General features: G+C 31.9%; 2 protein-coding genes and 1 long non-coding RNA gene across 4 annotated transcripts; 2 read left to right on the plus strand and 1 right to left on the minus strand.

The window, feature by feature from the left end:
* Positions 1 to 705: 705 nt before the first annotated feature.
* On the plus strand, positions 706 to 7924 carry LOC108198726 (uncharacterized). Its single transcript, XM_017366501.2, has 12 exons — positions 706 to 844; positions 957 to 1041; positions 1147 to 1210; positions 2604 to 2705; positions 2784 to 2827; positions 3766 to 3861; positions 4155 to 4234; positions 4323 to 4539; positions 5359 to 5414; positions 6221 to 6349; positions 6994 to 7177; positions 7564 to 7924. Exons 1-12 carry the CDS (start codon positions 804 to 806, stop codon positions 7690 to 7692), a joined length of 1227 nt encoding a protein of 408 aa, XP_017221990.1. The 5' UTR covers positions 706 to 803; the 3' UTR covers positions 7693 to 7924.
* Positions 7925 to 10101: 2177 nt separating this feature from the next.
* On the plus strand, positions 10102 to 15821 carry LOC108198567 (E3 SUMO-protein ligase SIZ2). The gene is made up of 15 exons (XM_017366318.1): positions 10102 to 10125; positions 10826 to 10906; positions 11276 to 11318; positions 11469 to 11556; positions 11730 to 11847; positions 12034 to 12143; positions 12808 to 12861; positions 13005 to 13092; positions 13183 to 13258; positions 13774 to 13832; positions 13967 to 14074; positions 14757 to 14915; positions 15055 to 15159; positions 15448 to 15528; positions 15633 to 15821. Exons 1-15 carry the CDS (start codon positions 10102 to 10104, stop codon positions 15819 to 15821), a joined length of 1383 nt encoding a protein of 460 aa, XP_017221807.1.
* Positions 15822 to 18259: 2438 nt separating this feature from the next.
* Positions 18260 to 20563, minus strand: LOC108199101 (uncharacterized). 2 transcript variants are annotated; one of them, XR_001802274.2, is made up of 5 exons: positions 20171 to 20562; positions 19475 to 19560; positions 19288 to 19389; positions 19031 to 19220; positions 18260 to 18537 (listed from the first exon to the last, which is right to left on the minus strand). It is a non-coding gene; the product is annotated as an uncharacterized LOC108199101 (long non-coding RNA). The 2 variants fall into 2 exon arrangements; XR_010286467.1 differs by having other exon boundaries at positions 19031 to 19389; positions 20171 to 20563.
* Positions 20564 to 26408: the final 5845 nt, after the last annotated feature.

Genomic DNA, 26408 nt, shown 5'->3' on the forward strand with positions numbered 1-26408 from the left:
TGATTTAATCCGTTCGGCGAGTTAAAAAACAGGAATTAATACGTGATTAATAACAATTAATCACCAATTTTTAAAACAAAATTCTAACTATTCAAAAATTATTTCGGATCATCCGAGATAATATTCTTGTTGTCATGACTATCAGAAGCTCAAACCTGAATTCAAACAAATTCAGTTTTTTTTACTTAACAACACCTTCCTAAGAAATTGAGGCTAATTATGAGCTTGTATTATCTGATTTTATTATTATTTTAAAATGGAGTTTTTGTATTCTAAATCTGTGAAAAATTCATGTATTAAGAATATAAATTCTTATATTGATATAATTTACTTTTTTAATATGATAAAATTATATGACAAAACTATTAAATTATACCTTATAAATTAAATTATTCAAAAATCAAACTCTTAAATAATTTGTAAGTCAAGTATTAAAATATTTCTAATCATCTATATATTCAAACTAACTTCTCTTTTATAATTCGATTTTCACTTTAAATAATAAATTATCTTTTTTAATCTTATATTCAAGCGGTCTCGAAAATTATTCATGACAATTCCGCTCATTTTCCAATATACATAGTGAATTTGTTTTTAGGAAATAATTCCCCCCCTTAAAATCAAAATATAACATAGGAATTCTTTTTCCAAAATCTCATGACGACTCTGTAATTACAAGCATACGCCCAATAACAAAGGCCCAGTTTGAGACTCCCCTTAAAAATGCTGCTACAAGCCCAATTTATTCCACATAAAAAAGGCGGGAGATCAAAAAATAAAATCAAAATCTCAAGGGCGAAAAAATGGGCGACAAAATCGCTACCAATTTCGATGCAATTCAAAGGTACTCATCACTCTCCATCTTAATCTGTATGTATATCTGTATGTATATGTGTAAGTATATGCGATTGTATTTATTCATTTGATAAATTGATTTTATTTTGTTGATTTTACAGTAGAATTAGTGAGCCGAGAAGCTTGAATTTGAGTTCTGTTGATGTGAATGAGGAATTGGTGAAGCAATGTGGCGAGGAGCTCGAGGTTTTTTTTCAATTCGGTTTCGATATTTATTTGATTTAGAGTTTGTTGATTTTTTTGGATTAGGTATTTTTTGGGATGTGTAATTTTGTGAAAAATTTGGAACAGGGGAAATTGGATGAGATTATGGTTTGTTATTCGGATATTAGCTCGTTATCGGTCGATGATTTAGGTAATATTGTTAAGCTTATGTATTATATATGTCCAATTACAGTTACAACTTACACAAGCATGCGTAATTAGTCTCGTGGAGTGTGTTTAGGTATGGTACTTTACGGAGTAATTTAAAGAGAGTAGAGTTTGTTTGTTGTGTATAGAAAAGAAATTCTGGTTCTACTTGGGCTTGAAAGTGCGGAGGTTTTGAGATATTTGTATTGATTTGTTTGAGTGTGTGTGAGTTTTAAGTTAGGATGGTGAAAAGTATGGTAACTTAAATTGGATACTTAGTACTCCCTCCGTCCCCTTTTACATGTCCATTTTAGTTTTCAATGAGTCAAATTGACCAAATTTTGACTAAACATTACAAATTATCTATTCATTATTTTTAAAATCTGAAAGTTTCATATTAAAGTAGACTACATACTTTCTAATGATATAAATTTTAATATTTTTTTCAATTATATTGTATATGTAAATTTCAATCAAAGTAAAGTCAATTTGACTGGTCAAAAGTCACGATGAACATGTAAAAGTGGACAGAGGGAGTAGTATACTGCTCGAAGTAACGTTTTTGAATTAAAATTGATAGTTATACAATGGTTGTGCCACATTGAGTAACCTGGGAACACGTGTCCCCAAGGGGCTTTAAAATACTTTTTATGCACATTTCACTTGTATATTAGTAATTGATGGCGTGGTGCCTCCAAAATATTACGTGGGTGAAAATTTTAGCCCCCCACTAGACTTTTGGCCTGGCTCTACCACTGGTGGCATATATCCTAGCAATTTAGGGGATGGCATATATCCTAGCAATTTAGGGTCTGTATGGGAGTGCTGTTAAAAGCTGTTGTGTTGTTAGAAAAAGAAGTGTTGTTGTAGAAATCAGCTAATTGTTTGGTAATTTTTTTTATATATGCATATTTTGAGTTATATTATAAAAAAAATAATGTTCTTGATGAGGTTTGATAGTGAAATATATGAATGCTTCCCGCAAAAGCTAAAAAACAGCTTTTTTCTAAAAGCATGGGGGCACTTTTTTCCTAAAAGCAGTTTTTGAGATAAAAGCTGCTGTTCGGAAAAGTTGTTTTTTGATTTACCAAATAGTTTTTCACATGCTTTTCGGCAAAAATCTGCTGTTGCTATCTGCAACAGCGATGCCAAACGGAACCTTAATCTGGTAAACTGTGGCTCAAGATCGGGAACACTAAGCCTTGAACAATGTCTTCTTTATCTATACTTGATTACTTAAAACACATGGAATAACTGAACCATATGATAACAGCCCTAAACATTAGTAGAAAGAGACGAGATTTACGATAATCTGTTCCAGACACCAAAACTGCTTTATACACACATGTACACTCCTATTATTTTTTGGTGTATGAGATGTTTATCGATGAATTTAGATTCGTGCTTGGAGCATTTGAAGGGGGAGCTTAGCACAGTGGAAGCTGAAAATAGTAGTATCTCAACTGAAATTGAGGACCTGAAGAGGACATATTTGGAAGGTACGAGGAAGTGTAGTCAAAGGTTTTAATTTGTTGCATACAAGTACTTAAATTTGATGAAATATGTTTTATTTGCAGATTCTTGCCAGTTGGAAAGTGATCTTGAAGTGTTGGAATATTCTGTAAGCGTTACTTTGTCACATGTGTGTTCAGTGGTTGTGTGAATCACGAAAACATAAAAACATTTATACTCCAATTCGGGTGTAGAGTATATATGTTCACTGGAATCATTGATGTAAATTAAAAACTATTTATAACTGAAAGTTCTATACTACCATAGACATGAAAGTACATGGGAGTATTTGCTAAATGTATTATTATAGCATATTTTTTGGATAGATATCTTTAAGATAGACATGATCAAAATATTTTGAAGATGTGCACAATGAAAATTGATTTTGAGTTTAAACTACGTCTCAGCAAATTTACCAAGGCTTTGTTTTTAGTTTGTGGAGGCAATCAGCAGCTCACAATTTCGAAATTAAGTTTTTACTTTAGCTTGTTCCAGAAAGCAGAGACTAAAGATTGAAATCTCCGATCTCCCTATTTTAATTAATTTGTTGTGGCTTTAGTTAGTTGTGAAGTTTCTTAATTGTTTCTAGTTAGTTGATAGATCTTTTTGGAAGATGCTGATAAATTGTTGAGATACCAGGTGGTGTATATTTATCTAATAATATGTCTCATTGTTTTACATCTGATTCTCTGATTGGCATTTCTACTTTGTTAGTTTCTTGAAACATTCAGTTGCTAACAATGTCGAACTTTTAAAGAGGATTTGACAAACTGAATTGGCACCAGCATGAGTAATAGACTTGCATTCAATAGTTCAAGCTAAGGCATGCTGTCATAAATTGCACCAATCTAAATATATTATATGCATACTCATATTTTGCATTACAGAAATCAAATTATAATACAGCTGCACTCATATTTGCGTCTGTAATATTAATGTAGCAGTCATTTTATTATCTATCTGTTTTTAAGACACATTTTATTCTACTTAGACTTGAAGTGAATCAACAAAGTTAATATGATCTTAGCACCTCTATTCAATGTATAGGGTCTTGAACAAGCTAAAGCTGGTGCTAATCTTGATTGTGAAGCAAATGAAAATCAGATGAGTTTGTTGTGTGCAGATGATAGCAGCCAATTCAAGGTGTTAGTGACAATATCCTCATTCTGCCCCTTATTCATTCATTCAGATTAAAATAAAATAAAATAATTGTTTTCTGAAATTTTATTATGTCTTTGGGACTTTAAACTGTCTTCCCTCTGACATTGTGATCTCTCCAGTAGAGATGAAAAAATAATGAGGTAACTTAGTTTTTTCCCTTTGCTTCTTTAGTAATGTGCGCATCCTTTTAAAAAAAAACTTTTAACATCTTTATTTTCTACATTTTAGGACCTTAATTTACTGAATTAATACTTGTATGTCCATCTGCCTTGCAGATTTTAGAGCTTAGCAATCAGATTGAGAAGAACAAAAGCATTTTGAAGTCATTAGAGGACCTTGACAGTGTTTTAAACCGGTATTTTCTTGATACAATTACAGATCATTGCATTTTATCCGAACTGTGAACTGTTTAATAAATGGATAATTTTTTATGATTTATTCAGGTTTGATGCTGTCGAAAAGATTGAGGATGCTTTGACGGGTCTAAAAGTGATTGAAATCAACAAAAATAGCATAAAGTTATCTTTGACGACATACGCTCCTTACCTAGAAAACTTGTTCTCTCAACTAAAAATAGAAGACGTAATTCATCCATATGAACAAACATACGAATTATTAGTGGAACTTGTGGATGGGACCATGGAGCTAAAGAATGCTGAGGTATGATCTTTTAGATAGCTGAGGTATGATCTTTTAGATAGCTGCATATAATAATTACATAACCTATGTCCATGTGTCATAGTTCTGCACTTCGAAGAATAGAAATGAGAGGTCCCAACTATGTTGTTTTTTGAAAATTCATGACATGTATTGTGGAAAATGGAGCGAATGTATCAGTATGAACAGAATCTTGTTGGTTACACTTGAAATTCTTTAAAAAATTCCCAAGTGTGTTACCTTCACATTCCTGAAATCTCCATACTGGCATTTTGCAAACAAGAAACTTCAACTAGCTGACACATCTTGTCCTAGCAATCAGCCAAAACCTTTGCTGGTCCAGCTAGATCTTAAGACACATAAATAATTCTTAGGAGCCTATAAGGGCTTAAATAATCTGCAAAAAACTAATCAGATAAAGGACCAGGAATGGATAAGTGGAGTTATTTATCAATGTAAATATATGTTGATTGTGTACACACAACAAAATAATTAAAGAAAAGAATATAGGCGTGCATGTTTAATAAGAATCTATAACTAGTGTATGGAAACCCGATGTACACATAACTTACTCTTCCATCTACTGTTCTGGCTTTTATTAATCTATTACTGGATTTGTAAGTAGTCATTGTATTGAAACAGATGTACACATAACTTGCTATTACATCTATTTTTCTGGTTTTTATTTCTCTTGTTCATAGATTAGCCACATGATCCATTTCAGTGAACTGCTCAATCCTCCAACTTATGATTAAACATGTCATTAAGTTGCAAGTACTTATACTCTGTCCTTTGTCGATGTTTTGTGATCTTCACTTCCAGATATTTCCATCTGATGTGTACATAAATGAAACTGTTGATGCTGCAAAGTCACTCAGGTATATCTTCCATCAAGTTCATATTCTGATCTTCTCTCTTATAGGTTGTATATATAAACGGTAAATTGGTAACTTTTGCATACTTAGAAAACCTCTTGAGAGCTCGTCTGTCACAACGAGGTCTCCACAAAAATTACCATAGCTGAACATCAATACTAAACTATAATAACCAAGCATAGGTCTAATTTATAGTTCGGTATGGTACCCTCTTGTTTGATTACCCCTTCTAATCACATCCGTTAAAATTTTCAATTCAGGGTGATTTGAACCGTTAGATATAATATTGAAAATTCATACCAATGTCTAATGCTCGAATCCGACCACCAACATATTAAATTTTAACTTTTATAATATTAATTTTAAAGTATAAACCAATGTAAAATCATTACAATTACATTTGATTCTACTTTAATATTATTAAAATATATCAAAATATAATAATTAGAAATTACTGAAAAAATAAACCATCTAAATTGACCCGTGCTTTGCACCGGCCATAAGCTAGTATATCATAATATAGTTACTATATTATAATATACTCTTTAAAGAATAATATAAGGTCTTCTCTGAGCATTTTTCCTAACTTTTATTCTGAAGTATGTTAGTCAACAGTATAAGCTATTCTCTGCCCTTTTTTTAATAGAACTCTTTAAATTAAAACATAATTTTAGGCTATCCATTGGCTTAGGATACCATAAAACTATTAAGGCAAACTATGTACTAATCATTTAGCAGTTGGGCTGTAAATCTTAAATAAGACTTCTTTTATATTATAACTCCAGGCGAAGTTGATATCTTGTTTCCAGGAAAGTCTTTTCCCCTCTGCCTTTGCTAGAGACAAGGTCTCCTTTGGAGTGGTTTATTAGAAAAGTGCAGGAAAGAATTGTACTGAGCATACTAAGGCGAATTGTGGTGAAATCTGCAAATAAATCAAGGTCAGCACTTCTTTTCATAATCAAATTCCTATCTAACAACACACTCACTCTCTTATAAGAGAAATCTACTTATCTGTAACTATCACCTCTCGAAGAAGGCAAAGATCAATTTTACAAATTTTATAAACCACCAAGTTCAATTAACAATTTTAAGAACCCTCATTGCTGTAAGTAAGAGTATTGATGTCAAATTGTTAAGTTGCATGATGTAATGACGATATAAAAGATAGATGCCATCAATGCCACAGATTTTTATTGATGCAAAAATGCTCACCTCTGTTCCTCATCAACTAGAATGTCTTGTCATACCAAAGAATGAATATATGCTCTCGTTTTTTTATTTATTTAATATATGATTATTCTCAATAGAAAACTCATACGATTAAGGTCAATTTAGAGACTTTTTGAATTGCAGAATGTGGTGTAGATTTATAATCTTCTGTTTCAGCAAGTGCTTCCAAAATTTCTTGTTATTCTATGAAAGAAGGCGGGAGGCTTCCCATTAATATACTCTCTTCTATTTACGGCCCCTCTTATAAATCATCTGGTTAAAAGTATCTCTTCTGTATATAACATGTTGCATACTAGAGCCACTAGTATATACAAGTTCCCAAATTTACTTATAGAGCTTCTTACAAATATAGGCACTCTATTGAGTATATAGAAAGAGATGATTCAATAGTAGCTCATATGGTTGGTGGAGTTGATGCTTTCATAAAAGTATCTCATAGCTGGCCACTACAAGGTTCTCCACTGAAGCTAATATCGCTCAAGAACTCAAGTCCACATTCAAAGGAAATATCATTGAGCTTCCTCTGCAAAGTTGAGGTGAATCACATCTATATATAGGAGTTCCTTCTTTTTATTGCAGTGACAGCATTCTCATATATATGAATGACTGTATAATTACTAGTGATCATGTGCTAAGTAGTGAAATGATGTCAATATGTGGTCGAACTTTGAAATTTGAAGCAATTGTTCTGTTAATGTTGTTGTTGGCACACACTAGTTAGCCTCGTCAGTTGCTTGAGAATTATCAAGTATTTACCCTTTTTGCAATATGGCAATTCCCTAATTTTTGAAGGCAAAAGAAATTATAAATTTTGATAAACATGATGAAGATAGTTGGATGATTGGTTGCCTTCAATTTTGTGTTGTGTATGGTATTAACCAACTTTGGCTGACTATTGTACTGGTTCCTTGTTGGCTGTCAGGAGGCAGCAAACTCTTTGGACAAAGAGATACAGCATAGTATATCGACGTTCGTAGATGCCATCGAGGAAATTCTTGTGCAACGCATGCGTGCAGAACTACATTCGCTTGACAACACAACTGTGAATTAGTTTTGTACGGACAAATAACTTGAGCAAATTTATCAGTCATATGTTAAGGTAGGAGTGATGTTGGCAGAATACTTGAAGTTCAAGAAGTGAAAACAAATTGTTTTAATAATGCATGTCCATTTCCCTTCTTTATAAAGACAATCTTGTTGGTAAAGCAAATGTAAATTCATTAAAAATGGATCTGATTATTCAGGAGTGTCGTACATACACTGCACATATCCCAAATTTCAAGGGAATTTATTTTACATAACTTCTAGATCATGTTTGATGGCATAGTTAAACTTATTAATTTTTTTTAATTTTTTCTGAATAATAATATAAAATTAATATTATAATTCAAAATTAATTTTTTTAAGAACAATGATTTTTAGTTATGCGGTCAAAAGATTTAAAAGTGCATGTTAAAAAAAAAAAATCAAAAGATCAATATTTCAAAACGGAGGGGGTAATACTATATATATAAAAAAATATATAGATTATGTAAAAATATCCAACTCTAGTAAAAAAAAATTCTTATCTCTAATTATAGTCAATCTTTTCATGTGAGAGAACTGTAGCAAAATTCTATATCATGTTATCATATTAAAAAAAATAAAATTTCTTACCGGTTTAACAAATTTTAAAAATGTGTTACATAGTTGTAAATGCTCTAATACAGCATTTTCAAAAATCATTTTTAACGCAATGCTCTTTAGCTGTGTTGAGATGATTCCATCCTCTGGTTTCCACTGCACCTATCGCTAGAGAGAGGTGGCTGAAACTTATGTCCCTCTCAGCAAACTACACCCATTGCGCAACTACTAACAGCGTGACACTACGATAATAACAGTTTGCAAAGAACTTGGTAGATGGGATTGATGAGTCCGGATTTACGTACTCAAGTTATAACCAAGCCTTCAGTTGGTACTTTTATTATTCATATTCAAAGGTGAGCTATTTCACTTGGCATCAGTAGCAGATCTAGAATTTTATCGAGGAGGGGGCTTTATTAATATATTTTTTTTTTATTGAAGTTGAATCTTGCGGAAGGGGAGGGAAGCAATGAAGCACTAACCTGCTAAGTTGAGCAAGAGCATTCACTTCACTTAATTCACTTCACCCGCGGCCCCAGAGAGCGGTGGGTATAATGTAGTAGATTATTTAGTCAATGAGTTGGACTTGCAATAAAAATGAACGGGTTCAAAATAATTGAGGTGAACTCATTTATAAAATATACAAATCTTAGAAAGAAAATTGAAGTTGTCATGACTCAACCCTCCATATTTGTTTCTCTCTTCTGGTTACACATTTCACACTTTGTGTTATCAACAAGTGTATGGACAAGTGCCTCCAAGGGTTGCTAGAAATGAGTATTCTCGTTGTTTACCAACTTTTCAGTACTATTTTTTCATCAACAATTCTAATTGGATGTACATGACTTCAATTTATGTATATATAATTGAATTATTGTCTAACTTTGTTTTTATATATTCTTATTAACATAAATATTTAATATTTCGAAAATAATTTTTTTTGTAAGTATTATTTTATTAGCTTATACATTCAATCAAAAAATTAAATCCAGAGAAAAACGTAATTACAATTTTTTTTTTTTACAATGAGCTTATAAGAGTGTAGTAGATAATCTTTGGGTTAGAAAAAATCACTATTTGTAAATGTATTTATTTTTGAAGATTTGTTTAGAAATTACTAATAATATAATAGTATACATAATTATCATATAGTCTAACTAAAGTATTTAGTAAAAAAACTTGATTTTAGAAAATTATTTTTTATTGAGGTATTTTTGGATACTTCAAGATTTGTTTGGAATTTCTAATTGTGTTTCAAAGTATTGTTAGACTTTGAAGATGCAAGTATATTTAATATTTAAAGTATCATTTAGAAAATACTAATATGTTAAGAATATCTATTAATTATTATTCTTTTAACATGGTTCAAATTGAGTCTTTTACTATTGGGATACAACTGTAATATTTTGAAAAATGATAAACGATACTCTCGAGGTATATTTGTCTTCATATATATATTAGACATAAGACACTTGTCTGGTTGCTCTTGTATAAGTGTAACTTTTGTATTCTATTATCTGTGTAAAATATTATACACAAATTAGTAGCACTGTTATTGGCACAAATCGGTAGCACTGCTGTTATTAGCTTTGACCGGTATGAAAGTTCATATCATCTTCACACACCTAAATCATGTCATTGTTATAATTGGTAGCGCTGCTTTGATTGTTCCCACTTCAATCGCTCTTTATATATATAACACATAAATTTATATCATTGTCTTTGATATGTAGCTTATTTAATTTATATTATCTTGATTTTTTTTAATTTTTTAGTGCTCATAACGATTGTTGTTGATTAATTCAGGATTTATTGATTTTTTAGATCAAAGGAAGGAATGGACTTGGCAAATGATCGTAAGGTATACATCTAAATGTCTATCTAGAGTTTTTCAATTTTTTGGGTATTTAGATTATGTACTCTAACTGTATTCTGAGATGAAATTCCAAATGTAGAACAGATACAGATAGAGCTTTGCAAGGCATATAAGTCCAAAAAATAAAATAAAAATAAATTAATTTGTACTTTAATTTTGATATTTGATAACATCATTAATTAGAAAAATTTCATAATGTTTCAAATTAAAGAACTTTTTGTGAATTTAACAAGCACGATAAAAATCAAAATTAATATATATTATTAACACAGACAAAAAGCTCAAACAAAATTTATATAAGAATAGGACAAATGTGTTAATATTGTGTATTTGTAATTATTTCTCTTTTATATTTTAAAAAAGTTGTATAATTATTGTTTATTTTACTTAATTGTTGTTGGATGAAAATTCAAGTTGAAGGACAAAATTTTGTTCTTCGGTTCTTCTTATAAACTTTATATAAGCTAAGCATTTTGCTTGTTTTCGATACCGCTCTTTCTGTGAAAGATCCTAAGTTTAAGTTTCCACAGTAGTGTACTTCTACGGTTCTTTAATTCACATTAAAAAGAACAAATATTTTAGTCTGGATTAATGTGAGATTCAGGCTACACTATCATGTTTCTGATATATGCCTGCAATTTTATGGGTGCAATAATTATTGTAATAATCTTTTGTTCTCCTCTAGTTGAAGTTGGCGGAATTGGGAGTTAAGGAGCTCCAGTATGTTCTTAGCATGCTTGGTCTTGAATACCATGGATCAGAGAGGGTATGCTTCAATTACATACACATTATATATATATTGTTCGAAAACACTTTTTTTTCTTAAACGCACTATTGAGCATATCATTTCTTTACGCAAATGGATCGAAAATAAGGACAAAAAGATAATCGAAGTTAAGTTGTCACAAGGATAAGATATTTTCGACTGGTCTACCTTCGACCAGAGTAGATTAATTTTTTCGATCAAAGACAGTCGAAATTACAGATTTTGATGTCAAATTAGCCGCTTTTCCGGTAGTGTTCCGTATTTTTATATTGCCGAAACGAGGTGATCAATTGAATGAGATTAATGGATTAATTTATGCATTGCTGTGTTTATTATCTGATTCGAAATTCGAATTTTCTTGATATGCAGGACCTTAGGGCCAGAATACTAGATACCCTGGTTTCCGAACAAGGTTAGCTGCTCATTACTTAATCATTCCATTACTGCTTCAGTATTGCTTTATCATTCCACCTCTAATAACTCTATGTTAAAAAAAATTGCTTGTTTTTCTCTATATTTTCTCTCTGTGGCTTTTGCTTATGCATTTCTCACTTTTTCTCAGTTCCATCATCAACAAGTGCCTCAATAAGGGCCTGCACAAGGGTTGCTAGAAATGAATTTCTTGGAGGAGCTATTGATTATCTTCACAAGTGAGTTTTGGAAGTTATTATAAGTAGACACTTTTTTTATTCAATTTAATTAGAATAAAAGATGCACTCTAGGTTTTAAATCCAGTGGTCTTTCCTTCAATTCTTATTATCTTATTTTTTTCGTGTTGAAATATCATCCTGTCATTCACACATTAATTCTACAATTGGTTCAGACACATGATGGCGGAAATGTTGGAGGTGCAACTAGAAGAAGCTCAACAGACTAGGCAAAAGATCTCCTGCCTCTGTGGTTTCTCATCACCAGATAATAATAGCACTGAAATGATTGAGGTTGAAATTATTATACTTCATTTTTTTGCATATTTGTTTGTTACTTTCTTTTCTTTAGGGTAATAGTAAATTTGTTATATTGTGCATTTTTGTTGTTCATAATTTATATCCTCTTATAAAAGTATCACTGTTTAATCTACTCTTATCTAAGTATATTTTTTCTTCCTGATCTAATTCTCTTGTCAGTGTGAAAATCCACATTGCCGTGTGCTGCAACATAAAACCTGCGCTCTAGGCCTTGGTCCAGCTCCCCCTCACTATTACTGCCAAGTTTGCCGCATTAATCGGGCGGATCCGTAAGTATTTTTTAATAGATTTTTCTATGGTGTATCCATGGGCACATGCTAAGCACCAAATTTCATGTATTTAACTCATTTTGATCAGCTACTACTTATTAATAATGGTGAACCCCCTTCATATACAAAAGTTCACCAATCAAAACAAGCTAAATACATCAAATTTAGCGCTTAGCATGTTCCCATAAGCACACACTAGCCAAACCCTTTTTTAATATATTCATTTATAAGTAAAACTGGTTTATGTTTAATCTGCTTTATAAAATGTATGTTATTCCTGGTAGTTTAATTATTATATTTCCATCCTTTGGATTTTATGTGCTTCTTATTTTGACCTCATTAACACATTGGTGCCGATAAAGAGTAAGTTTATTCCTTGTAAGACTTTCCTTGTATAGTGAGAGCTACAAGGCCGATAAACGTACCACCTTGAAATCCATCACTAGATCTTCTTTAAATTATTTTCGCCCTTCCTAGTCGACATTTCCTTGTCCTTGAATTTTAAATTGTTCAAGTTTAATTAAACAACGTGCACATGTGCTGCGTCTGTGAATGAGAAAACTCGGTGCTATTGCTATTTTATGTGTTGCACCATTTAACAGTTTTGCAACTTTCCACTGGTACCTGAATTTGTTCCTGTTGTTTTAACCTTGTGCAAAAGCAGGTTTTGGATTGGTAGGATTGATTATTCAAACAATTTAACCATGGGATCCCTTGGGTAAGTCGGCTGACTCATGACTTGTATGTTTATTTCATTCTTAAGATTGAGATGATTATATTAATTTTTGTTGTGTTTATTGTCTTCAAATGGAAGCATATGCATGGATACTTATAGTATGAGATGTTATATATCTTTTACAGAGTCAGGCAGGATGTAAATTTTTCTTCAAAACTGGAAATGGTTGCAGAAGTTATGTATCTTATTAATCATAAGGGTTATGAAGTTCAGGTAAGCATTAACTGATTCATGTGTACACTTGTCTTCTAAGCGGCCGAATATCAAGTGACTGAAAAATTGCAGCACTCTTTTTGTAATCAGGCCTGCTGCATTTTTCTTGATGACGTTGATCAGTTCAGAATGCGCTGGCCAAGCAACAGTAAAATCAAAGTCAATGGTACGTAGCGCTCAACCATGTATATGTATAAAGGGTTAACACTAATTAGATCACTTAGCTTCATTTCAATGTATAAGTGGATCACCTACAATTTTTTGGTATCATCTGCACCCTTCATTTCAAATTAAATTACATTTTGATAAATCTCATTAACTGCACTCCTCATTTCAAATTAAATTACATCTTGGTATATAATTGAGAAATTAGGTCAAATAAACAATTTCTGTTAAACTATATAACATGAACTTGACATAAACTTGTATATAATGTAAATTGATGATAAAAATAAATGTGTAATGACGTGTGGATAACAATTTTGAGTGAATTCAATATTAACCAACAAAAAAGTTTTAATTAATAGCATAATATATAAGTGTTGTTATCAATCCAAAAGATCCTTCTTGCTTAGATAACTACAAGACATTTCAAACATTTTAAATATCCATCAGTGTTCCATAATATTTTCTAACTTTTACCCGGAAAACTTGAGCCTTTGTATTCTATATAATTTTCAGGAAATGACGTGAAAACTGAGGGTAGATTAGGCCCAGGTGGTCTCCGTGATGGGGTACTTGTAAGTCCTCTCTTATGTGATCAACTCTACTAAGCAACACCTGTTGTCCTACACTGTATACCTGTTGGTCATTCGTGCTACAATTGATCTGTAGTCTTCTGCTAATTTATGAGGTTTTTGATTGCTTCTTGCAGATCTCAACGTACCTAGACGAGGGATCTAATGATATATCTTTTACAGCTTCTCCAAATGGAATTTTTCGTTTAGGTATAAGACTTGTAAAACCGCGGACCATTCAAGAGGTAATTAACCCTCATATACCAGTTATTTCATATATGATGAAACGTTTTCTGTTGTATTTTTATAGTAGTTTCTCAACAATCAACCGTAAAAAAATTCTCAACTCCGTGATACATGTAGAAGTTGAGGAGCTTGGACGAGAAAAAACACACCAGGAACAGTCAATGTCTTTTCATTTTACATTCATGTCAAGGAATGAACCATAAGAAAAAGAAATTTAGTTATAAATAGATCATATATTAATCATAGGAACTTTATCCATTTTTTTTCATTTTTTGCCACAATTTCAAATTTGCAATAGGGTGGCTATATATTGTTTTAATTTATCAAAAAGGTGGCTATCTATTGTTTTAATTTATCAAAAAGGTGGTTGGGGCTATCTTTTTGTGAAAAAATATTAGTCTTTTCTTAGAAAAGTGGCTCTTAGCCGTTTATTTGAAACATTATAAAAACTATATCCGGCTATCCATTGGTAAAATTTTGAAATTCTGGCAACTAAAATGCAGTGAATAAAGTTCAGCCGCATTTTACTTTCAATTACAGCATATCTCTTCTTTCATTCTTTCATGCGGTAATATTTGTTCCAACTACTATATTAGTACATGGGTGTCTGTAATTATCTTACTTTACCTCTTAATTACTCAGTTAACTAACTTTCTTGTTATATGTCCTTTTTCTTACTAGGTTTGCAGTATAATTTGTAACAAACAAGATGGGGAGCTCTTGAATGATGCTACAGCCCGCGTCATTCGCTGTGTTACAGGTGGTGCAGCTACACTTGATGCTGCCCAGAGGGAGTTAGAAGTGCTTGCTGACTCTGCGGCCGTTGATCTTCGGTGCCCAGTAAATTCAATACTTTATTTCTTGTTTTTTAACATACTTTAATATTCCTTTTATCAAATGAATATATTTCTGGTAACTCAACACTTTAATAAATATTATGAAGAATTCTTGTTATTTATTATCAATCCCTGAATGGCAGATCAGTGGTGGCAGAATGAAAATTGCTAGCAGATTTAGGTCATGCATCCACATGGCCTGCTTTGATCTTGAATCGTTTCTGGGGCTTGCCAAGACAACTAAAAAGGTGAGCAACAGCGACCTTAACAACTTACTCCCTCTCCCATTTAATTATCTATACGTTCACTATTTGGCACGCGTTTTATAAAATATGGTTCTATAACTTAATTTTAAGATTATTTTTTTCTGAATAAAAATTTAATAGTTAAATTTTTATTCAGATTTTTATAAAAAAACGTTATATAACTATATTTTAGAGAAACTTTAAAGTGTGTGCCGCTCCTTCTGCATATACAACTCGAAGAAGTAGTTTTTACATTGTGAATTGTGTATAATGAGTGTTCATTGTTTACAGTGGAAGTGTCCCATATGCTTACAAAATTATTCATGGGAGGATATCATCATAGACCCCTATTTCCATCATGTCATCCGCACGGTACAGTACTATATCATTTTCACTATTTTAATTTGATTAAAATATTTTCACAGAAACATTTTGACACATATTAACTTGAGTCATGGCTTGCTTGGATTATTTAGATTGAGCAGTCAGGGGCAGACACAGCAGAGATCAAGATTAGGGCTGATGGCTCATGGTTTCCAAGTAATGAAGCCAGCACATCCCGGACCAATTCGATTACTTGTGACGACTTAAGCTCCCCACAGAGGACGCCTACTAATCATGGAGCTTCTTTAGATGATCCGTTGATTTTAAGTGATTCTGATTAAATGAGAGAGGAATATTTGGAAACCCTAGCTATGAATTGGGAGCAACATAATGGATGTTTATGTGCGTGTATATTTTCATGGATTATTAAATTGTTGATATGAGGAACTCGTTTGAAATATGTGAATGTAATAGACCGTGCCAAAGCTTGTATCAAGCACAGATTACTTGAAATCTTCTGGAGAACATCATTTTTCACCGACTACTGAAGTTGGAGGATTTTACTCAGCATTTTTCATATTATTATACACATTTATGCTATGTAGTTCCTACTTAAGATTAGAATTATAGTATTCTAGAATAACATATAATTATTTTAAGAGTGATTGACACTTTGCACCCCTTATGTTTAGGCACTTTTTCGATTTGGTCTCAAACAATTTTTTTTGGCAGTATGCACCCTAAAGTTCGAAAAGCGCTTCGCTTTGCACCCTTTGACCACTCTCCGTTTAATTGACCGTTAAAGTTAACAGATTTCAGATTTTCACTTTGCACCCTACAATTTTAATTTTTTTTCATGAGTATTTTGATATATTTTTCTCTTTCTGTTGAGAACTGCAACCTTATATGCACCAGCAGTCTCGTTCCCGTCAGCTGGTCGGAGCATCAGGATGTTGGGTATGGCGCGGAAGCTTGCTATATGCTTAATAGGTTGATGAGTTGGACCCCAGATTCACACAATGCAGAAAGCCTCATGGCTGCTCGCATATAGTCTGTGAAAACAAAGAAGGTAGCACAGTAGGGGCGAGGCCAGGACTGTGGAGTGCAATTCAGGTTTGCCTGAGAAAGATTACGAGTGGAATCCCCTGGGGTTTCTGGAGTATAAGTCTGAAAAGAATGATTTGTCATAAGAAATGTATATATTGTGATTTAAGATAAATAAAAACCATATGACATGCCAACCAAGACCTTCAAAGCGCTTATCGACAGATTCAGTGAATGCAATAGATGTGTCACCGTCAATTGAAATATGGTTGTCATCATTGAATGCAATCAGCTTTCCAAGTCCCCAATGACTAGCAAGAGAGCAAGCTTCATTAGAAATTCCTTCCATTTGACAACCATCTCCAAGCATCACGTACCTGGAACAACAAATATATAGAGGAAAAAAGACAGATTAGCAAACTTTGTTCATTAATCATGTGAGAGCAAAAATACGAAACTAAGAGCATATTTTTATTATTTAGTAAGCATCTTTAATGCTTTTGCAATATCTGACAAGGGTGAACGCAAAAGAAGAAAAATAAAAGTTAGCATCTTACATGTAGTGATCAACAATTTCGCTGCCAGGTTTGTTAAATCGTGCAGCCAAATGCTTCTCTGTAAGGGCTAAACCAACTGCATTTGCAACACCCTGGCCAAGGGGACCTACACAAAAAATAAAGGAAAAAAGTAAAAATATGGTTCAGGAAAGATGGAGCAAAAGATGAAGCAACAATGACTAGAGAATAATGGAAGAAAGCAAGGATTATGAGAAAACCAGTAGTGACTTCAATTCCCGGAGTCTCAAAGTTTTCAGGGTGACCAGGTGTTTTGCTTCCCCACTGCCGGAAACTTTTCAGGGTGTCCAGTTTCAGCTGAACTAAACCAACCACATACATATTTCCAAATACTCATGAAAAAAAAATTAAAATTGTGGGGTGCAAAATGAAAACATGAAATCACTACAAGGAAAACAGCATCAGACAAGCGTTTTTGCCCGTTGTCTGATACCTCGAAAAACCGTGGTCTATCGAGACGCCGTCTGATACGCATATCAGACAACGGGTCGAACGTTGTCTGAGTGTGGGCAACACGATGGTTTACTTTAACTAAAACGTTGTGCAACACCCAGAAACAACAACGCCACAATTCGAAGAACTGTTGTTACAAAGGGTTTTTAACAATACTTGCTTATGAAAACGGTGTTGTTAGAGAAGCTAGCAACAACAGTTTTAGTATTTAAAATACTTGTTCACAAGAGTATCATACAATGGTTTTTAAAGTGCGGATGCTCGTTATTTATGGTTTACTACAACTGTTTTAGTAATTAGCAGACTTGTTTACAAGAGGATCAGACAATGGTTTTACTCGTGTTTTACTACCTTGTACAACGGGTTTAGAGCAGTGGTCACTTGTGTAAGACTCCTTATAACAATAGCTTATATAATGAAACAATTGTGTGAAAGCTCTTCTACAACGGTTTTTGTTCCGAATACTCGAATAATATTGATTTAGACAATGGTTTGTTACTACTATATACTTATTTGTATATGTCTTAGACAACGATTTTATTCTTAAAATTGTGTTGTTTGTAGGGCTTGAGAGACAATACTTTTTATCACAGTGACCATTGTATAATGTTGTTTATAACAATTGTCATTTACATGTCTCATTAGCTAAAAGTAAAACCATGAATCAAATAAACTAGACTAGACAATATAATTAACAATGCCGAAAATTGGTAAACAAAAATTTTCATTACCAACATAACAACCAACCAAGTACAAACCAAATATCAATCACCAATATCCACCAACATATATCCACCAACTAAATATCCACTAACTAATTATATTTACCAACTAATATTCACTTTTCAACCAACAATTTCATCCAACAAACATACGGATTTATACCCTGCTTCTAACTCATCTTTATACATTGATCTCATGGTCGTTCATCAATTGACTCTTCCATTACACGATCTCCCTTGCACTACTCGCAAGTATTCATTCCCTGCAATTGATAAACACTTACAATTAAAGCTCTTAATAAGATACATAGCGGAAAATAGATAGCTTTAGTCTCAATGCTATATATTTATATCGACAATCAATATGGACTATGAAATTTATACCTAACAGAAATACAGAACCATATCTTGTAAAGCTCTCTTGTAACACGGATTCTCCAACAGGAAATAGGCTAAAGGCATTTATGTAGCATTAGGTCACTAAAAAATATTTGAAGTACTATAATATATTTGCATTTTATATTTTGCACTATTTATATGCAGAAACACAATACTGTAAATAGTCAAGACCGTGTATTTTATTTTCATATCAAATAAGATACATAAATAAGCACAGGGCAGAATATTACATGTAGAAATAGAAGCTAGAAAATAAAATTGAAGAATGCACATGTCTCTTGGTCTCTCTACCAAGTTTAGTACTGGTCAACGTGCACATTAAAGCAATTCATAAATAGTAAATGATGCAATATTTACCTTGCCATCACACTGGGCACAATCTTTTTTAGATCTTTCTATTCCGCATTCTGTACATAAGATTTTTAGATCTTTCTATTCCGCATTCTGTACATAAGAGTGTAACCTCTTCCTCTGCAACTTGGGCAAGGCAGTTCCATTATATACCAAACCACTACCTTGGCTTTATAGCAACGGAAACTGAGCTTCCCTGAAACATGTGCCAAAAGAATGTCAAATCACAGGTAGCATAATATTTTAGATTAATACAATCATACCCGACACACAGAATCACGACCCCGTGTAAGCCAAATGTCAATATTAGGATGCATAGCCAAGTAATAAACTCCACTTAGGTGATCATGGTAAGACCTCATAACCTTTAAAAGGTGGAGAAATATCAATAATTAAGTTTATTAGAAACACTAGCATAGCCATAGTCCATAAAGAAAGTTTTTATCAAACCTTATTTTATTCAAGATCCCAGCATTTAACTTGTTTGTCATCACCCGCAGAGAACATATAGGTATGTCTCTTACTAACAGCAAGGCCTACAAGAAAGAGACATATTAAAACTTTAACAATAGATTAATAGTATAAGCATATATATATATAGTCACTAACAAAAAAGAACGGAAGGGGTGAGCTGACACGAACTAAACTCAGCCAACTTCTGCTTCAACTTAGCCTTTCAAAACCATAGTAAACATAAACCCAAATGAGCAAACACTTCAAATACCACATTTTCATACTACATTTTTGACAATAATGACTGATCTTTGCCTAAGTCTCATGTTTACCAGCAGTGTGTTGAATTAGTCTGCTATTTTGTCTCGGATTTTCTATCAGGTTATTGCTTAATCTTAGTGGTCACTTAAGCCTCAAGCCTGTGTATATACTGTTCCTGCATCCTGCAGACTTGTCAGACTGATTTTCGACAATAATGACTGATTTTTTTATTCATCTTTTACCATTTCAGACTTGTCCTGCATAAAAAAAAACTAAAACATGGCATGGGTTCAAATTACGCATTACAAATAAAAATAGAGTATTACAATTTCACACAGAAATAAAAAAACAAACCAAAGCAAATCAACCACATAAACATAAAAACAAATAATAAAAATGTAATAAACCCAGAAGTCCTAAATTCATAAATACCTTAAAACAAGTCTTCAAGTGCAAACCCAAACGAAGAACACCTGAAATCAAAGAGAGATAGAGAGATTAGATGAAATTTAAGGGATTATATGTAAGTACTTGAACTTTAATTGAAGTTTAATGAAGAATCAAAGCATGATTGAAGCAGCCACGCCCTAATTGAAGAATCGAAGCCTCGACCCTCAATTCAATTGTCCCCAATTAGAAACATAAATCGATTAGAAACATAAATCGATAATGATTGAAAGTGGTAGCGTGACTGAGAAAATAGCGGCCAGAGAGATGAGACAGATTAGCCCTAGATTAGCGAGAGAGGGTATTTCAATTTTCTAGAGAGAGTCGAGCAGGGAGAGAGAGGTTGAGCCTGTGAGTATGAGTAAAAATTTCAAAGTTGTTTAAAAATTTGGGCGGACTGTAAGTCTAAAATTTACGCGCTTGAGTCCAATATTTGGACAGTTTGATAGAGTCCAAATATTCACATATATTTATATTTTAACGAATAAAATTTAAATATTTATTATACAAAAAGTTAATCACTTATATATATTTTATAATATTTATAAGTTTGTATATTCACATTTTTAAATTTTCTTTTTTATTTTTTTACCAATTACATATCGGTTTTTCATATAAAAAAAATGGAAATGATATATTCTTTGTTTTTCACTTAATAAAAAAATTATTTTTATTTTAAACGTTTTATTACTCTAAAAATTCATATTTTACTTTTTTTAAATTTTATTTATGGGCAAATTTTGTATCATCATTGTCTTATTTATTTCATTTGTATATCACCTTCAATTCTTGTAAAATTAATTTAAATTAATATTTTATTTTAAAAAATATTATTTTTATATTTGAATATTCTAAACTAACACTTTTACAACTAGGTCATAAGTAAGCATAACAAAGTATTTGGAAAAGAAAGTAGCATGACAGAGAGAGAGAGAGAGTTGTATAACAAGAATGTATTGTTCATTAGTAATACCAAGAAAATTTTGTAGTTCGGATGTGAGTATTAGTATGTGTTTTATGTTTACAATTTAGAAAGTACTGGATAGAATCATTGTTATGTATAACATTAGCTCTATATTAATTTATAAATATTTTTTTCGATCATCTAACCGTACGGATGTCGAGAACTAACAATATTAGTCATGTATAAAAAAATCAAAATTTTTTAAGTTTATTTTGTATTTTTTTTAACAATACAAGTTACACGTAAATTTTGTCTTATTATATAAAGGTAAATTTTGTCCTGTAGTGTCTAAGAGACAACGGTTTCTATACGCACTTATGTTGTATCATTGAAAATGACACAACCATTACGAAAGGTATACCGTTGTAAGATAATCCATTGTCTAAATTAGGCTCAAACAACGCTTCACGGAAAATCCGTTGTATAAAAGTAATGTAGACAACGGTTTATGAGAAGCAAACCGTTGTATAATAAGTTTTCATTTTTATTAGTTAAAAATTCGCATTTCCTTGATCAATTCTTGTTTTTGTACTATTTGTCCTAATAAATATATTTATATTATGCATATATGCAAATATGTATTGTTCATTTGTAATACCTAGACAATTTTGTAGTTCGAATGTGAGTATTAGTATGTGGTTATGTTTACGATTTAGAACATACTGGATAGAATCAGTGTTATGTATAAGATTAGCTCTATATTAATTCATAAATATTTTTTCCGATCATCTAACCGTACGGATGTCGAGAACTAACAATATTAGTCATGTATAAAAAAAAATCAAAATTTTTTATGTTTATTTTGTATGTTTTTTTAACAATACTAGTTAAACGTAAATTTTGTCTTATTATATAAAGGTAAATTTTGTCTTGTAGTGTCTAACAGACAACGGTTTCTATACGCACTTATGTTGTATCATTGAAAATGACACAACCATTACGAAAGGTATACCGTTGTAAGATAATCCATTGTCTAAATTATGCTTAAACAACGCTTCAGGGAAAATCCGTTGTATAAAAGTAATGTAGACAACGGTTTATGAGAAGCAAACAGTTGTATAATAAGTTTTCATTTTTATTAGTTAAAAATTCGCATTTCCATGATCAATTCTTGTTTTTGTACTATTTGTCCTAATAAATATATTTATATTATGCATATATGCAAATATGTATTGTTCATTTGTAATACCTAGACAATTTGTAGTTCGGATGTGAGTATTAGTATGTGTTTTATGTTTACGATTTAGAACATACTGGATAGAATCAGTGTTATGTATAAGATTAGCTCTATATTAATTTATAAATTTTATTTTCCGATCATTTAACCGTACGGATGTCGAGAACTAACAATATTGGTCATGTATTAAAAAAATCAAAATTTTTTATGTTTATTTTGTATGTTTTTTTAACAATACTAGTAAATCATAAATTTTGTCTTATTGTAAAAAGGTATTTTTTGTCCTGTAGTGTTTAACAGACAATGGTTTTTATACGCACGTATGTTGTATCATTGAAAATGACACAACTGTTACGGAAGTTATACCGTTGTAAGAGAATCCATTGTCTAAATTCAGCTCAAACAATGCTTCGGGGAAAACCCGTTGTATAGAAGTAGTGTAGACAATGGTTTATGGGAAAGAAACTGTTGTATAATAAATTTTCATTTTTATGAGTTAAAAATTCGCATTTCCTTGACCAATTCTTGATCTATTGCAAGAAAAACCTATAACTATAAAGAAATTGATTATTTTGTTACAACTTTAGTTAAGATTTTTGAATCTTGCACTCTCTTATGTACATATTTATTTTCTTAAAAAAAAATTCATTCAATCAGACAACATTTTATTAGTTAGTAGAGGCTTGTTTATAAGGTCATGATACAATGCTAACAAAAACACTTGTATGCTAGCTTCCCAATCACACAACACTATATGAAACCCTTGTATGAACTTTTCGTTAACAACACAACAAATAAAACACTTGTCTCATTACAACAACGGTTTCTTGAAATATTGTCTGAGGTTTCTTCACACAATAGCACCGAAAACAGTTGTCTATCGTGCATCATTACACAATACCACAGTTAAGATACCGTTGTCTGATTGAATTTTGTAGACAATAGTTTTTTAACCGTTGTAGGTCGTAGGTGTTAGACAATATTTATTCGATGATGAAAATAAACTGTTGTCTCTTGTTTTCGACCAACACTTTTTTCAGCGTCCGTTGTCTGATCAGTGTTGTCTGATGCCAGTTTTGTTGTAGTGAATCTGTTAACTTTAACGGTCAATTAAACGGAGAGTGGTCAAAGAGGTGCAAAGAGAAACGCTTTTCAAAGTTTAGGGTGCATAAATGTAACGGTCAATTGTTCGAGACCAAATCGAAAAAGCGCCTAAATGTAAGGGGTGCAAAGTGTCAATCACTCTTATTTTAATTATACATATAAGTTTTGTAGTTTTCTACGTAGTATTATTATGTATGTATTTGATGATGCTTATAAGCTCTATCAAAATAAACTCAGTGATTCGTTTAGTATATTACGCTTCTTAATAGACCCCACAATTTTGTATTTTTACCGAAAATTCAAAACAAACCTATAATACTCATTTTCCCAAGAATTTTTATAGATCTAATGAAATGCTGCGATCCAATTTTATAAAGATTCAAAATTAGCTTCATGTTCGTAGGCTTGGGCTTTTTTACTTTCTCTTATGAAAGATTAGCATTTTTGGGTGTCATTCTCCCTTATAGTGAATTGGTGGAGAGAGGTCTATATCCACCAACACGAAATCTTACTTCATGTTCCTCGACTTGGACTTCATTGTTATTTTTTCTAATTTTTCATGAAAAATAATTAAGAGTTTATAATGCAATTTGATACAAGAGTGGCATTTTATTGTCTATAAATATATAAAATGACCAGAGATATAGACACATTTAAAACACATACAAAAAACACTAAGAAAATAATTGTCACAATGTATACGTTGGTGTTTAAGAATTTGTATCACTTATCATTCTTACAACGATAATATATTGGCTCAATCCTAGGAAGCCACGATCATCTTTCCCTCAAGTAGCGGCGGAGAGGCAGGTCCGGCTCCAACAGATATAAGGCCCTAGGCAAGCATAAGAAAAAGACCTTCTATATGCAGAAAAAACTAGATTTAAAGAAAATAATTTTTGATTATCTCCGATTATGAAACAACTCCTCTTTGCCCAAGAATAACAGCAATAAATAACCAAAATCTGAAAGGAAAAGATGGCAGGAGGGATGGTCGGTGTTTAATTTTTCACTTTTCCTGGCATTATTTTATTTCAAATGAGCAAGTTTAGGTCGTATATATACACAATTTTAATTTGAAAATGGGCCCTCTCTCCAGCGGGCCCCATGCCATTGCATGGGCCGCATAGCCTTAAAGCGGGGCCTGCGAAGAGGTATAGTTGTTTTAAGTGCTCATCTTTTCAGGATATTAGTGTGTTTTGTTTTGATATATTTGTATGTCTTGATACGGTTTTCGGTAATTTTTCTGAGAATGATTTAAATAATATTTTGGGAGATCTATAAGACTCGTATCGATTATGGGAGATGGTGGATACCGCAAAAACTCACTTTTCACAATAAATATTTGTTCGTATTTTGAGAGCATTAATTTGTTGCTCCTAATAATTCTAAATATTGAGTTACTAATAATATTTATGTGAATGTTAATCGTGATATTACTAGTTTCACAGCAGGTTGGATTGATCGAGATGTCGTTGTAATACTTTTTAGATGAAAGAATTTGAATATTTTATGTATTAAATGACCTAAAAACAATCAGTTGACAGTTCACAGTTTGTCCCGACTAGGTTCCGATGCTTATTTTGTTAACTGTTTTGTATTAATAAAATCATTTATTTATCAAAAATTACTTTGATAAATCACATTATAAATTTTCATGATTACAAATTTCTTAGTTCCATATTTCATTAAAAAATTTAATAATTATTTTATAAAATTATTATTATTCAATATAAAATACATGTACAAAATTAAAATAATAATAAAAAAGGGATCGAAGAAGTAAATAGTGTGGGATGAATCTCAAAAAATATTTATTTGAAAAATCTCAATGATATCATAAAATTTCAAGTTAGATTTCATGTAACATAAATGTTAGTAATCATTAAATAATACTTCAAAAATCAAATTCTCAATGATCACTACAGGAAATGTGGTCATTTTCGACCGTCCAGTTCTGGTCGAAAATGACTAATTTCGACCGTATACGATCGAAATTAGTCATTTTCGACCAGAACTGAGGCGGTCGAAATTAGCCTAGTCGAAATTATTTTCCGGTCGAAATTATTTAATTTCGACGGCTATTTTCGACCGTCATTTTCAGCCCAAAAAATTGTTTTCGGTGAAAATTTGAACTTCCCACCCAAGTTTTTTTAAAAAATCTGAAAATTTCATTTTCCCGCCATATATAATATTTTCGACCGATAACGGTCGAATTTATTAGACCTTCGAATAAAATTTTTAGTCGAAATAAACATACCATTGCGGTCGAACTTATTAAACCAAAAAATTGGTAGTCGAAATTAATAGACCATTATTTTGGTGCGGTCGAAATTAATAGACCATAATATAAATTTAACAGTTTCAGTGGATTCTGCTTTCCTGTTTAAACCCAAACTACATCCAAAATAACAATAAAAAAAACATAAATATTTAAAGCCAAATTGCCAACATAAAAATACCAAACTATTCAAAATAACTACAGATAATATACTTAAATATTTAAACCATCCACCAAAAGTTAGAAATTCATCCATCCACCAAAAGTTAGAATATTCACTGGCTTACTAACCCATTAACCAAAAGTGTGAAATTCCAAATTACCACAAGTACTGCTGCTAATCTAACAGAGGGTATAAAAACGCATCTACATCATAGTCATCTTCATATGGATTTTTCTCTGTGCTAGCAGCCTCCTTCCCCTTCCCCTTTGGCTGCTGCTGCTCCTTCCCATTCCCCTCTAACTGCTGCTGCTGACTGACCTGAGGATGACATAAAATCCGTATCAATACTAATCAACACAAATCAAAAAAATCAACACAAGTTTACATAGATTACAGTAATAAATCAATGGCAGTTTCGATGGTGTTCCCAGGTCAAGTATTCAGGACTAATGCATGCTCGAACTCACTGAAGTGGCTTCATCTTCCAGTTTACAAAGGAACAGGACAACAAATGCGCGCACTTACAAAAACCAA

The sequence above is a fragment of the Daucus carota genome, chromosome 8 (genome assembly GCF_001625215.2).
Source record: "Daucus carota subsp. sativus chromosome 8, DH1 v3.0, whole genome shotgun sequence".
NCBI lineage: Eukaryota > Viridiplantae > Streptophyta > Magnoliopsida > Apiales > Apiaceae > Daucus > Daucus carota.

Excerpts from the sequence above, each read along its gene's own strand:
- LOC108198726 (XM_017366501.2), top strand. The coding sequence starts at position 804 with ATGGGCGACAAAATCGCTACCAATTTCGATGCAATTCAAAG. Across the intron at positions 845-956 it reads AATTTCGATGCAATTCAAAG|TAGAATTAGTGAGCCGAGAA; the intron begins GTACTCATCACT and ends TTGATTTTACAG. Across the intron at positions 5,415-6,220 it reads GATGCTGCAAAGTCACTCAG|GAAAGTCTTTTCCCCTCTGC; the intron begins GTATATCTTCCA and ends TCTTGTTTCCAG.
- LOC108198567 (XM_017366318.1), top strand. The coding sequence starts at position 10,102 with ATGGACTTGGCAAATGATCGTAAG. Across the intron at positions 14,075-14,756 it reads AACCGCGGACCATTCAAGAG|GTTTGCAGTATAATTTGTAA; the intron begins GTAATTAACCCT and ends TTTTCTTACTAG. Across the intron at positions 15,160-15,447 it reads TTGCCAAGACAACTAAAAAG|TGGAAGTGTCCCATATGCTT; the intron begins GTGAGCAACAGC and ends CATTGTTTACAG.